This window comes from Haemorhous mexicanus, chromosome 11 (assembly GCF_027477595.1).
Source record: "Haemorhous mexicanus isolate bHaeMex1 chromosome 11, bHaeMex1.pri, whole genome shotgun sequence".
Taxonomy (NCBI): Eukaryota; Metazoa; Chordata; class Aves; order Passeriformes; family Fringillidae; genus Haemorhous; species Haemorhous mexicanus.
Window position 1 is genome coordinate 23,077,595 of NC_082351.1, and position 12,902 is coordinate 23,090,496.

Genomic DNA, 12,902 nt, shown 5'->3' on the forward strand with positions numbered 1-12,902 from the left:
CCCAGGGAGGTCTGGAGTGCTCATCCCTGGAGCTGTCCAAGGAAGGGCTGGGTGACAAGGTGGGGATCGGGCCCAGCTTGGACTCGATGATCTCAGAGGCCTTTTCCAGCCTCGGTGGTTCAGGAATTCTGGGAGTCTGGGCTCCTCCTCGGCTGGTGCGGGTGGGCGAGCGCTCGCCTCCCCGGCGACGTCAGCGCCGCTCCGCCGGCAGCAGCAGGGGAGGAGAGGGGGGCGAGGTGCGCTCCCGTGGAAAGCACTTCCACACCCACCCCAAGCCTCCGGGACAGACGTGATCTTTGCCACCTAAGAACGAGAGGTGTGTGGTTACTCGGAGCAGGTCGTAACAAACTGAGTCCTGCTCACAAATCTCATTTTCCGGCGGGTACCTGTGGGCTCAGGGCCGTTCTCATCGGCCCAGGCGGAGCCCAAAGTCCCCCCCGTGCTGCCAGCCCGCACTGCCCCAGCGCTCTCTGCATCTCAAGCACTGATGCTCGAGGTGAATATTTGCGCCGGGATCAGCTCCCAGAGGAGCTGGAGCTCTTCCCTGCTGCGCCTGCTGCAGTATGGAAATGATCCTCCCGGCAGACAGCTGAGTCCCACCTCGGTTCCCATTCACCTGGAGATGAAAGTGCTCTGGCTGCCAGTGTAGGCGGGGCAAAACTATTTAAAAACCTCATTAGAGAAAGTATTTGGGGAAGACAGCAACACCCTCAGTTGTGGTTTGCTCCAGGACTTCTCAGCCAGATCCCTGCTGATACAGAGGGAAGGGCACTATGAGAGACATTCCTGTCAAATACTACTCCTCGTGGGGATGCCCTGGGTGTCCTCTGCCTCTCTCTCTGTCCTGGTGGGCCGTGTTTTACCTAAACCTAGACGTTCTCCTCCAGGTGGTGTTTTGGGGAACAAAATGGAACCAGGGGTTCAGGAATGATGTGGGGGGGGGGGTCCCAGCTCCATGCTGGAGGAACACAGTCAGCAGAACTATGTGTGATCTTGATTAGGCAGAAATCCACCATGAATATTTCCCATTCCATTGAATTCCTGTTTGTGCTTATTTCAGCTGAATTTGCAGCAGGAGTAATGCCCAAGCCACATCTGGCTCGTGATGCACATGGGATCAGACTGGGAGTTTGGGAGGAGGTGGATCTGGATTCAGAGGTTTGGCTTCTTATTTAGAAAATGACGGGTTGCATTCTCCCACGGCTGCTCCAGACTGCCCCAGAGCTCTATGATATTCCTGGCCAAGGGTTTTTTCAGTCTGCCTGACGAGGAAACAATGTCATGTGTATGGCTTGTCTGGCCTCGTGCACCTGCACTTCCCCTTCTGCCTTCATTTTCTTTGCATCCCATTTATTCCCAAATAAGGGCCCAAATATTCATTAAGTCTTGATGAGTTGGAGTGTCAGGAATCTCTTTTCCTCTCCCAACACAGCCACCCACCCACCTTAAGCAGCTCCAGTCAATCCAGACAACTGCAGCCCTCAGCCAGCTGAGGGACATCCCGAGCCCTCCAAGCAGGTCCCGTGGGATCACACAAAGACCAGACTGAGCAAAGGAAGGCCACGTGCACCACCTGGGCTTGCTCTCCCTTGGCTCCAGCCACAGGAGCTGGTGGCATCTTGGCAAAGCCCACTGGGTTTATAAATGTGCCCCTTCCCAGAATCCCATGGAATCACAGAATCAGCAAGGTTGGCAGAGATCTTCAAGATCATCCAGTCCCACCATCACCCCTAAATCATGTCCCCCATGCAGACAGCTCTTGAGCACTTTCAGAGGTGGTGACTCCACCACCTCCCAGGCAGCACTGCAGCCCCCAGCTCCCCACACTGGCCTGCCACACTCTCACCTGTGCCCCGTGCCCTGAGGAGCAGCCCCTGCTCACCCCTGTGCTGATGGCTTTTGCAGCTTGAACCAGCTCCCCCCAGCCTGGCCCTCGGGTGCCTCACACCCCGTGGGCAGGGAGGTCTTCACACAGACCTCGTCCCAAAGCCTTGAGTTGAGAGGTCAAGATTTAGCTCACTCATATCCTCACACGAACTGCAGGAGGAACACACTCCTGGCCTCTTCTGCTGCCTGTCCCAGCTTTATTTTATTATTATTTTTAGGGGTGGGTGTGTAATTTTTTTGACTCAATTAGCAAGTTGAGAATATTCTCTGTGTTAATATTTGAGTCAGACATGATGCAGTTCAGCCCCGTAGCTGTTGTTACCTGCATCCCCCGAAAGAACAACATCTCCCCAGCCTGGGAGCCTCAGTGGTGTTGATTCCTGCCGGGGTACGTGGGTGCCAGTGGAAAATAAATAACGTGGTATTTTCCAAGTGGCAGATCTGAAGGCACCCTGCTTTCCTTGCTTTGCATACTCACAGAGCACCATCCCCTCTGCTTCCCAGATCTGAAAGCCAAGGCAGAGACATCTGATGGGGCTCCAGCGCTGACTCACTGTTTGATGTGAGGCAGGAGGAGGGATGTGATCAGATCCCATTGTGCAGAGCATCCACCAGACAACGCCAGCAGCGGGAGGAGAAGCCATTCCTCATCCTCCCTGCCCCTCCAAAGCCTGCTGTCAGCCCTCGCTGTCCCCTGCCCCACCTGCAGCAGCCAGGATGTCACCTCTGAAATGGCTCTTGGGTTGAGGACTCCCATCCCAGGAAGTGTCCAAGGCCAGACTGGATGGGAGCAGCCTGGCCTGGTGGGAGGTGTCCCTGCCCAGGGCAGGGGTGGAACTGAATAACTTCAAGGTCCCTTCCAAGGCAGCCCATTCCACGAGTCCCTGATTCCGTGGTTAGGCCGTGTGCAGGCAGAGCTGAGGCCTGTGCAGCCCCGGGGTGTGCCGGGTGTGCACGCCCGGGGTTCTTTCTCACGAGATGGTGCAAGAGCCGGGGGGGAACTGGTTAAACAGCGTGAGCTGCCGGGGCTTGGCAGGGCAGCATGTCACCGGGAAGCCGGTGTTTTATTAAACACACTATCAAAGTGGGCTAAAGTCTCTTATTAATGTCCACAAATTCTGCCACTTCCAAATAGTTTCCACCTACATGTTCCTCCCACTGCTGCACTGGGTGCTGGCAAACATCTCTGCTCAAAGAGGGGAATGGCTTTCATTTGAATAGTCCTCGGGCGAGTTTCGCTGAGCGATGCCAGCGTCATTCCCCATTCCCTCAGCTCTCACGTGCCCGGCAGCGCTCCAGGGTCGTGCCGGAGGGAGGGCACAGAGACAACAGCTCTTGCTGTGTTTTCCCAGTGCTTTATCCAGGCAGAGCCCATGGCAGCCTAAACCAGTGCAATTAAGCAGCGATGGATGCACATATTTGCAATATTAAATCTCGACTTCTGACTCGTGACGGTTCCTGACGGTTCCGCGGCAGTGAGCGCGGCCAGCTGTGCTATCGAGAGTCACACACAGCTGAAACCGCCCGGCTTCACACCAAATCGGGCTTTTGCAACTCCCAGAAGGCTGAGGCAGAGCCTGGTGGGTGTCAAACTGCTCCTCACACCCTGCGCTGTGAGGTCCCACGGTGTCCCTCGGGACCGGCCGTGGCTGAGGGGTGTGAGCTCTCCCGCGCCGGCCTTGGACGCTGCGGGTGGGAAGGGAGAGGTGCAGCTCCCCTGGGAGCTCCTGGCTGGCTGCATCCCACCCTGACCGCACTCCGCAGGACACAGAGCCCGTGGGGATGGAGGCGCTGTCCCCCCGCCCGAGCCTCCCGTGCGGCCCGGGGGCGGGAGCAGCAGCTGCGGAGCTGCCGGGCTCGGAGCGGAGCCGTCACGTTTGCTGAGCACAGGAGAGAGCCCCAGCTCTGTCACAGACAGCCTGGCTCCCGCAGGAACTTTCCCTGGTGCGGAAAGCACGGGGTGTTCCTGCCGGCCGAGGATGCCGAGGGCTGGGCGCATCCCGGCGCGTCCAGCCTCGGCAGGGCTGAGCTTTCACCTCCGGTGCCAGTAACCCGAGCCGGGATTGCTGGAAACGGGAGAGAGGGAGAGTCAGCGATTTGATTACAGGCCACAGGCACATGCCTGGCCTTCATGGATATATTAAGTAAGAGACATTTTAAAACAAAACCACCCTCAGTAACCTTATCGTAAGCTCGAATCCACAACCCATCTGTTAACTCCCGGCGCTGCCCACATAGGCTTCCATCAGACAGCAGTGCCAGGGATTTTTGGAACGTTTTCCCCCAAATCCCTGCGGTCGGAAGGGGACAGTCCCGGGGAAAAGGCAGATCCTGAGTCTCGGATTCCCAGCCCACCCCCAAAGCAGCCCCCAAACTCTCACCTTCTCGTGCCTCTGTAAATAACTGCAAATCCCCTTGGACACGAGCTGTCGCGGTCCTGTGACTCCCAGCCCTGCTGGAGAAGCGCTCAGGAGAGCTGCTGCTCCACGGATGGCTTGAGGGAATTCAGCCTTTTTAAACATTTTGTTACTGCCTGAGTCGTGTGGTGTAAAGGAGCCCTCCATGTAGAAATAATTCAGCAAACACAAGCGAGAAGGAGAATTGATGATTGCATCAGTCCTTGCTCATGAAAACTGATCCCCAGGAAAATGTAACTCAACTCTCGAGCAATCTCACTTGATGCCCAAGAATGCAAAAACTTCATTTGGATCCTCCTTTTAGGGGGACTCCTAAATCCTTGGCAACGTCCCTTAAGGTCATGAGCAAATCCTGATATGGAGAATTGTTTGGCAAGCACGAGAACAGTAAAAGGGCTAAATAATTGGGGATTACCTCTGACCCTGATTTGTGGCTCACCACCCACTGCAGGAATGTACCGAATATCTGAAGGAGCATGCAGGAGTCAGACAATCCACGGGCATGAAGCTGTCCACGTACTCTTGGAGCCTGAACTTCAAATGCAGAGCAGGTTGGCCCCAAACCTCATTTTTCATTAGCAAAAGGCTGCAGCAAGCTCTAATTATTTCTATTGCTCTGGACAAAGGGTCAGTGATGGGACAGATGAAAAATTGCCTGTGTTTTTTTCACCCTTTGTTTGGAAAATAACATCTTTGGTCTTGGGGGCACAGAGAGAACGAACCGTCTGCTCCAGGGCTCCTTCCTGGGGCTGGTTACAGTCCCCTGAGCTGCAGCAGGGGACAAACACATCACCCCCATGTCTCCTGGTGGTTATTGCAGAGTCTGTTCCGTGCCTGCAGGAAAGAGCAGCTCTGCTGTGGGAGGTCACAGCTCGGAGCTGTGGTTCTGTGCTACTCAGAGCTCGTGCTCAGCCCCAGCTCCTCTCCTCCACAGTGCACCAGGGCTGCGGCACACAGAGACCCTCAAGGTCCTGCCCGTGGCAGGGGGTTGGATTGAGATGTCCTTAAGGTCCCCCCCAACCCAAACCATTCTGGGATTCCATGATCCTGGCCATAATCACCAGGTTTGCAGGCTCAGATGTCAAACACTGAGAGGACCATGTTGAGTGGGGCAAGTCAAACATCTGTTTTGTGGGAGGCCCGTGTCACTGATACAGTGCTGTGTGCTCACACTGGAGGTGCTGCTGGGAGCTTGTAGAGGAGATTTTGGGGTTTTATAGACCTTACATTTACGGCTAGCATCTTTCTGAGGCTCCGACTTCCCTTGGGATTCTTCCTGGTAACAGCAGACACCTTTGGACGGGGGTAAGCCTTAAACAGCCTGTCTCCATCACCCGTGTAAAATCTCTCTGTGCTTTCATGCAGCACCTCCTGCCCTCGGATTCCTGCCGAGGTGGAGCAGCCAGGACTCTGCAGGAAATAGCAGCAGTGCAGGAGCTCTGCTGTTCCCTTATCTCGGTAAATGCACCTTTTATCAGCTGAGCCTGCCTCTACTTGCTCAGCAGTCAGCAGGGAAGTGACCACGGCCCTTCAGGAGAGCTCTGCCTTGGCAGGTACACACAAACCATTATCATTGCTCAGCGTTGTGCAACTGCTGGCGTCCGTGGGCTGGCACGGGCATGGCATGTCATGGAAGGGTCTGGGCTGGAGGGGATCTTAAATTATCATCATTCCACCCCTGCCATGCACAGGGACGCCTTCCACTAGACCAGGTTATTCTATGCAACGCTTCCAGGGATCCAGGGGCAGCCACAACTTCTGTGGGAACCTGTGCCAGGGCTTCCCCACCCTCACACCGAGAAGGTGCTGCTGATCATAGAATCACAGAATGGTTTGGGTTGGAAGGGATATTAAAGCCCACCTCATTACACCCCCCTGCCATGGGCAGGGATGATTACCTTTCACTGGAGAAAGTTACTCCAAGCCCTGGATACCCCCAGGGATGGGGTCCTACCACCCCAAAACTTCCCTGCAGCACCACCACTTCCCCAGAGCCACATTTTATCGACTCTCACTAATTTTATTTTCCCCCCATATTTCCAAACTTCAGTGGCAGCAGCTTTCTCCGGGTCCGTGTTTTGTGCCTGTGTCACTTTTTGGGGGGGGGGGGTGTTTTTTTTTTTTTTTTTTTTCCTCCCCGATCTCGGGACGCGGCAGCGGTATGGCACAGTATGGCACAGCACGGCACTGTATGACACGGCACGGCACGGCACGGCACGGCCCCAAGCCGCCACCTCCGGCCCCGCCGCGCCGGGACACACGTGCGGGGGGGCCCGGAGCCCCGGCCCCGCCTCCCCCCGCGCCGCCGCCACGTGAGGCTCATGTGACGGCGGGGCGGGGGCGCCGGGGCCGCCAGACGTGCCGGCGGTCACAGGGCTCCGCACGTCGCTCCCGTCCACCCACTCGCCCGCATTTAACCCGGCCCGCGGCCGCCCGCCGCTCCTCAGCCCGCGCGGCGCGGGCGCGGCATGAGCAGCAGCAGCGGCACCGGCTCCGGTACCGGCACCGGCAGCGCCCGCAGCCCCTGCCCGCCCTGAGCGCCCCGCACCGCCCGCGCCCCCCGCCATGGAGCGCATCCCCAGCGCGCAGCCCCCGCCCGGCTGCCTGGGCAAGCTGCCCGCCCTGGAGAGCGGAGACCTGCCGGGGTAAGCGGGGCTTCGGGGGCTCGGGGGGCTCCGGGGGAGCGGCCCCGCCGGCTCCGGGACGGGGGTAACGCGCTGCTCTCCTTTCGCCCGTGCAGGCTGGACTTCGCGCACATGTACCAGGTGTACAAGCCCCGGAGGGGCTTAAAGAGGAGCGAGGACAACAAGGTAAATGGGGGGTGACGGGGTACAGTGAGGGGCGATAAGGTAAATTGGGGGTTAACGGGGTGAGTTGGGGGTTAACGGGGTGAATCGGCCGGTGCGCGCCCGTGACAGCGCTCCCGGGGCGGCCGCTCCCGGCGCGCTCGGGACGGGAGCAGCGGGGCCGGGCGGGCTGGGCTGGGCTGTCCCCCCGCTGACCCGCTGCCCCGGCCCCGCAGGAGACCTACAAGCTGCCGCACCGGCTGATCGAGAAGAAGAGGCGCGACAGGATCAACGAGTGCATCGCGCAGCTGAAGGACCTGCTGCCCGAGCACCTCAAGCTGACGGTAGGTGCGAGCGGAGGGACGGGGCTCCCCCGCGGCCGGCGCTCTGCCGCCGCTTCACCGCCGGTCTGGGGTGGGGGTTTATTTTAGTTTTAAATTATTTTTTTTTTCTCCGTGGTGCCGCACGCCCGGGCAGGCTGTAAGCGCTTCCCAAACTTCCCCAGGAGCTGGGGATCCCTGCGGGAGCTGCCCGCCGGGCCGCCCCCCCCGCACCGCTGCCGGGCGAGAGCCGTCCCCGGCCGGGCTCCCCGCTCACGGTGCCAGCAGGGGCAGCAGAACCGATAAATGAAACCCTTCTGTCCGGGCTATGCGGTGGTCAGAAAGTACCCACAGGGTTCCGTGAGAGCCTTTTCCGTAGCCTGCTTTTTAACTTATTTCCATGGAATGTTGCCGGTGGTGGTCCTGCCTGCTCAGGTCTCACCGCGCCCGCCCTCCCGCGGCTCCCGGGAAGGCACTGGCAGCTCCTGCCTGCATGGCAGAGCCGGCGGCGGGTGCCAACCTGTCCCTGTGCTCCCAGACTCTAGGTCACCTGGAGAAGGCTGTGGTTCTGGAGCTCACCTTGAAGCACGTGAAGGCACTGACCAATCTCATCGAGCAGCAGCAGCAGAAGATCATCGCTTTGCAGAACGGTTTGCAGGCAGGTGAGTGCTCAGCCGGCAGGGCGAGAGCCTCTGTGTGTGTGTGTGTGTGTGATGGGCTTTCCCTGGGGAGCCTGTGAAATGCGGTTGTGACACCTTGTTCCTGAGAAGGGAGGAGGCAGGAATTCTGGCCTTTCATGCTGTCATTTTCTCAGGCTTTGCTTGTGAGCTTTCACAAAAAAAGATGCGTTGCTCAAGACGGTCAGTGCAGAGTGCCCTGGGAGTTGTTTGAAATTAAACTGGGTTTTAAGCAGTTTTAGTTACAGCCCAGGTTTGCTGTGAGGTTCTCTCCAAAGCCATTCGGTTCTCCCCATTTGTGTTTGGGAGCTTTAGATAACCCAGTCTGGTTTATTTGGCCGTTTTCTCTGGAAATAGATATAAATCTGCTTTCTATACACACCTTTTTAAGTTTCTTTATAACTGAGCTGGCCTGTGCTCTGCAGGCAGAGGGGACCCGGTACTTCAGCTTATCAGCCTCAGATGCACTTCCTCCTGCTGATTTCACATGTGGCTCTCACGTGAATCAGATACAGTAAACCCGAATTTTTCAGAGGCACCGTCCGTGCCCCGGCAGCCACAGGGAGTGCAGTGGAGCTGCCGGAGCAGCCGAGTCCCCTGGGGCTGGTGGAGCTGCTGGCAGGGCCGGGAGCTCCCTGCCCCGAGGTGCAGGGCAAGGTGCACCCTGCCCTCCCCGGGGGTTTCCTGGAGAAGCCACAGCTTGACTCACTCCCCTCTCTGCACTCCAGTACCTGTTGAAAGTGGATTTTACAGTAAATAACAAAAAAGTGTAGGCAGCACTTTTACTTATTATGTAAAAGTGGACAGGTGGATGTTGCAATGGAATTGTCCATTTCTGCAGAAATCTGGGGATTTCTGTTCATAGAGTCCAGCTCGGCCATCGCGTTCCCCTCTGCCTGTGCTGTAACCCAAGTCCAACGTCGCCTCCGGTCCGCCTCGGAGCTGGAAATGGAACTATTTAGCATGTTGTTAATTTTTAATTTCTTTCTGTTAATGTTTCCTTAGGTGACCTGTCATCGAGAAACCTCGATTCCAGCCAGGAAATGTTTCGATCCGGTTTCCAGATGTGTGCCAAGGAAATGCTGCAATACCTGGCAAAGCACGAGAACGGCAAGGAGCTGAAGTCGTCGCAGCTGGTCAGCCACCTGCACCGGATGGCCAGCGAGGTGCTGCAGGGCGGGGCTGCCCGCAAGGCCGGGGACATCCCTCCCAAAATGCTGGACCTGAAGGAGAAGCCGATGCCCCTGGGCGCGGCGGGCGAGGGCCACGGGAAGAACTGCGTGCCCGTGATCCAGCGGACATTCGCTCACTCCAGCGGGGAGCAGAGCGGCAGCGACACGGACACGGACAGCGGGTACGGGGGAGAGCTGGACAAAAGCGACTCCAAATCGGAGCAGCCCTATTTCAAAAAGGATACCGACCTCAAGTACGCTGTCCAGGAGAGAATAAGCTCTATAAAGCAAGAGACTGAGGACCCGCCGGCCAAAAGGAGCAGGCTGGAGTCGCCGCAGGACGAGGGCCCTTTTGGCAGTGACATGATGGGCTCTGCCAGCAGCTTCCTGGGCCCCCACGCTCACCAGCCTCCCCTGTGCCTGCCTTTCTACCTGATCCCGCCGTCCGCCACCGCCTACCTGCCCATGCTGGAGAAGTGCTGGTACCCGGCCTCGGTTCCCGTGTTGTACCCCAGCCTGCCGGCCTCTGCCGCAGCACTGACGGGCTTCATGAACCCCGACAAAATCTCCCCCCCTCTGCTGATGCCCCAGAGACTCCCTTCTCCTGTACCAGCCCATTCCCCCATCGACTCCTCGGCTCTGCTTCAGGCTTTGAAGCAGATTCCTCCTTTGAACTTGGAAACCAAAGACTGAGCGCAGTGTGACTGGTTTTTTTCTTTTTTTTTTCTTTTTTGTTTTGTTTTTTTTTTTTTTAGTTTGAGAGACTGTTTCACTTTTATATATTGGCTGGACTGAGGTGTGGGGACGAGGTTCACTGTGCGTAGGAAGCTAAATCCCCTTTTCTCTGACTTGTCAGGTAGCTTGGAGAAGGATGAAGGATGTGCCCAGGTTAGCAATTGACAACTACTTCCAAAAGATTAAAGAAGGATTTTGTGCTTGGCCCCTTCCCTTCTTCCCTCTCCACGTCTACAGAGCAACAGTTGACTCGGTCAGCTGCGAACCTATTGCAAAGCTGTGAAGAAATATTCCATTGGGCAGACCTGGTTTGAGGGTCTGTGAATACAAAATACACGAATATAAACCACGGTACTTCCCTGAGCAGCTCTGGAGGCAACGGCCCCGCTGGCTCATCTGAGCTGGGCTGCTTCCCAGTGACCCCGAGCGTGGGGGTGGTGGCGGTGGCAATGCCACCATGAGCACAGCAGGAGCAAGGCAGTGGTCACTGGTGGTGGTGGCAATGCCACCGTGAGTGCTGGAGGAGCAGGGCAGTGGTCACTGGTGGTGGTGGCAATGCCACTGTGAGGGCAGGAGGAGCAGGGCAGAGGTCACTGTGCTGTGGTGGCAATGCCACTGTGAGCACAGCAGGAGCAGGGCAGTGGTCACTGTGCTGTGGTGGCAATGCCACTGTGAGCACAGCAGGAGCAGGGCAGAGGTCACTGTGCTGTGGTGGCAATGCCACTGTGAGCACAGCAGGAGCAGGGCAGTGGTCACTGTGCTGTGGTGGCAATGCCACTGTGAGTGCAGCAGGAGCAGGGCAGTGGTCACTGTGCTGTGGTGGCAATGCCACTGTGAGTGCAGCAGGAGCAGGGCAGTGGTCACTGTGCTGTGGTGGCAATGCCACTGTGAGCACAGCAGGAGCAGGGCAGTGGTCACTGTGCTGTGGTGGCAATGCCACTGTGAGTGCAGGAGGAGCAGGGCAGTGGTCACTGTGCTGTGGTGGCAATGCCACTGTGAGTGCAGGAGGAGCAGGGCTGTGGTCACTGGTGGTGGTGGCAATGCCACCGTGAGCACAGCAGGAGCAGGGCAGTGGTCACTGTGCTGTGGTGGCAATGCCACTGTGAGTGCAGGAGGAGCAGGGCTGTGGTCACTGCAGGGGCAGCAGTGTCACCAGGAGGAGCAGGGTAGTTGCCACTGAGGTGGTGGCAGTGGTGGCAATGCCACTGTGAGTGCAGGAGGAGCAGGGCAGTGGTCACTGCCTGGTCTCTCACAGGCCAGGCAGACAGACCTAAGACGGGTTTCTCTCCACACCTTTGCTGATACATAGATATTTTTTAAGAAATAAAAGGTAGCTGCTGCTTGGAGCTTTCCATGGCATACATCTAATAAATAAATTAACCCGCGCCCTTCCTGTAACTTGAGCTGCTCCGTTGGGCCGGGTCGGGAGGAGCTGTCCCGGGAGGAGCTGGGTCGGGAGGAGCTGTCCCGGGATGGCGGGGTCGGGAGGAGCTGTCCCTGGATCGCCTCGCTGGTGGCACCGGCTCCTGCCGCCTCTCCCTCGGGAGTCCCCGCGGCTTTCCCGGCCGGAGGGAGCGGTTCCGCCGGAGCCGGCAGCGCCATCCATCCCTGCTGGACGTGCCCCTGGCAGTGCCTTTGCAGGATGGCAAGGCTGGGATTTCCAAGGAGCCTGATCCCCCCGCAGGGTTTGAGCAGCTGGGTTCCTCCTGGCACACCTGGCTCACATCCCGTGTTAAGGGGAGAGGGGACAGGTGGTGACTTCTGTCCTGTGAGCTGCAAGGGGCTTTCTCCACAGAGGAACATCTCTCCAGTTTAGCTTCTTTTTAATTAAAAACCTCCAAACTTCACTGCCAAAGGCAGTGCTCTTTGGTGGTTTTTTCCTTACTGGTTTTGAGAACTGGTGAGCAGAACCCCTGTCTGGATCCTCGTGTCGCCCTCCCGTTGCACCAGCTGTTGAGATGCACTATGCTTGATTGCAGATTGTGTTCTAACGTTTATTTTGTTGTTGGTTTTTTGGGTTTTTTTGGTATACAGTTGTTGCCTTTATTTGTAAAATCCTGTTATAAATATATATATATATAATATAAATATATTAAAAGTTAAAATGTTTCAGATGTCTATTATTTGTATAACTACTTGAGCATAAAGAAGTGAGAAAAATGAATGTATTCTTGTTTCTGGGTTGTTTTGTTTTTTTTTTTTGAAGAGAAGAATATTCCGTTTTTCTCTCGGGAGAGGTACAGTGTTTATATTTTGGAGCCGCCTTCAAGGTGGGATATTGTACATATTTTTATCTTGAGTAAATGTTAAGTAGCTGTTAAAAAATGCTTAATAAAATAATTCTTTTCCTGTGGAAGATAAGGGTTTGCCTCCTGTGCTTTGAAATGTTTGAGCAGGGTCATCCCATGGTCTGGTCCCGCAGGGGATGGCACAGGGGGGAGCAGGATCTTGGGATGCAGGGGGGAGCAGAAATTTGGGATGCAGGGGGGATGAGGGATTTCGGGGTGCAGGGAGGAGTGGGGACTTTGGGGTGCAGGGGGAGCAGGGCTCTCCTTGCTCCCCCCACAGCTCAGGGTCCCATTACCCATGTCACCAGGGATATTTATTTATTTTAACTCCCTTGGCACTTTGAGGGATTTTTTTCCTTCCAGACTCGAGGGAGGTGCCAGGAGAGCCTGGCTGGCTTTCCTGCTCTCTCCTGATGTCACGTTGTGCTCCCTGTGTCTGGCATTTGGCTCCTGGGCCCCAAGCCCCGTGGGGAGGAGGCAGCCCCTCACCCTGGAGGATGCAGTCTCCAGAGGCTTTGCCCAGTTCCTGGAGGAAAATGGACTTGCTGCAAACTGGTTTTACTTCAGCACGCTCAGCCTGGGTCTGGGGTGCCCAAGCACTGCCAGGGATGGTGCCCAAC

The 12,902-nt window shown here is 56.8% G+C and overlaps 1 protein-coding gene and 1 long non-coding RNA gene across 4 annotated transcripts; one reads left to right on the forward strand and one right to left on the reverse strand.

Moving 5' to 3' along the window:
- Positions 1-2,057: 2,057 nt before the first annotated feature.
- LOC132332468 (uncharacterized) lies at positions 2,058-6,423 on the reverse strand. Its single transcript, XR_009487905.1, has 2 exons — positions 4,269-6,423; positions 2,058-3,953 (listed from the first exon to the last, which is right to left on the reverse strand). It is a non-coding gene; the product is annotated as an uncharacterized LOC132332468 (long non-coding RNA).
- Positions 6,424-6,672: 249 nt separating this feature from the next.
- Positions 6,673-12,355, forward strand: BHLHE40 (basic helix-loop-helix family member e40). 3 transcript variants are annotated; one of them, XR_009487906.1, is made up of 6 exons: positions 6,673-6,949; positions 7,045-7,114; positions 7,327-7,434; positions 7,949-8,072; positions 9,093-10,530; positions 10,584-12,355. XR_009487906.1 is itself a non-coding variant. In XM_059856857.1 (5 exons), exons 1-5 carry the CDS (start codon positions 6,870-6,872, stop codon positions 9,950-9,952), a joined length of 1,242 nt encoding a protein of 413 aa, XP_059712840.1. In that variant the 5' UTR covers positions 6,673-6,869; the 3' UTR covers positions 9,953-12,355. The 3 variants fall into 3 exon arrangements, 1 of the variants encoding a protein (XP_059712840.1); XR_009487907.1 differs by having other exon boundaries at positions 9,093-10,477; XM_059856857.1 differs by having other exon boundaries at positions 9,093-12,355.
- Positions 12,356-12,902: the final 547 nt, after the last annotated feature.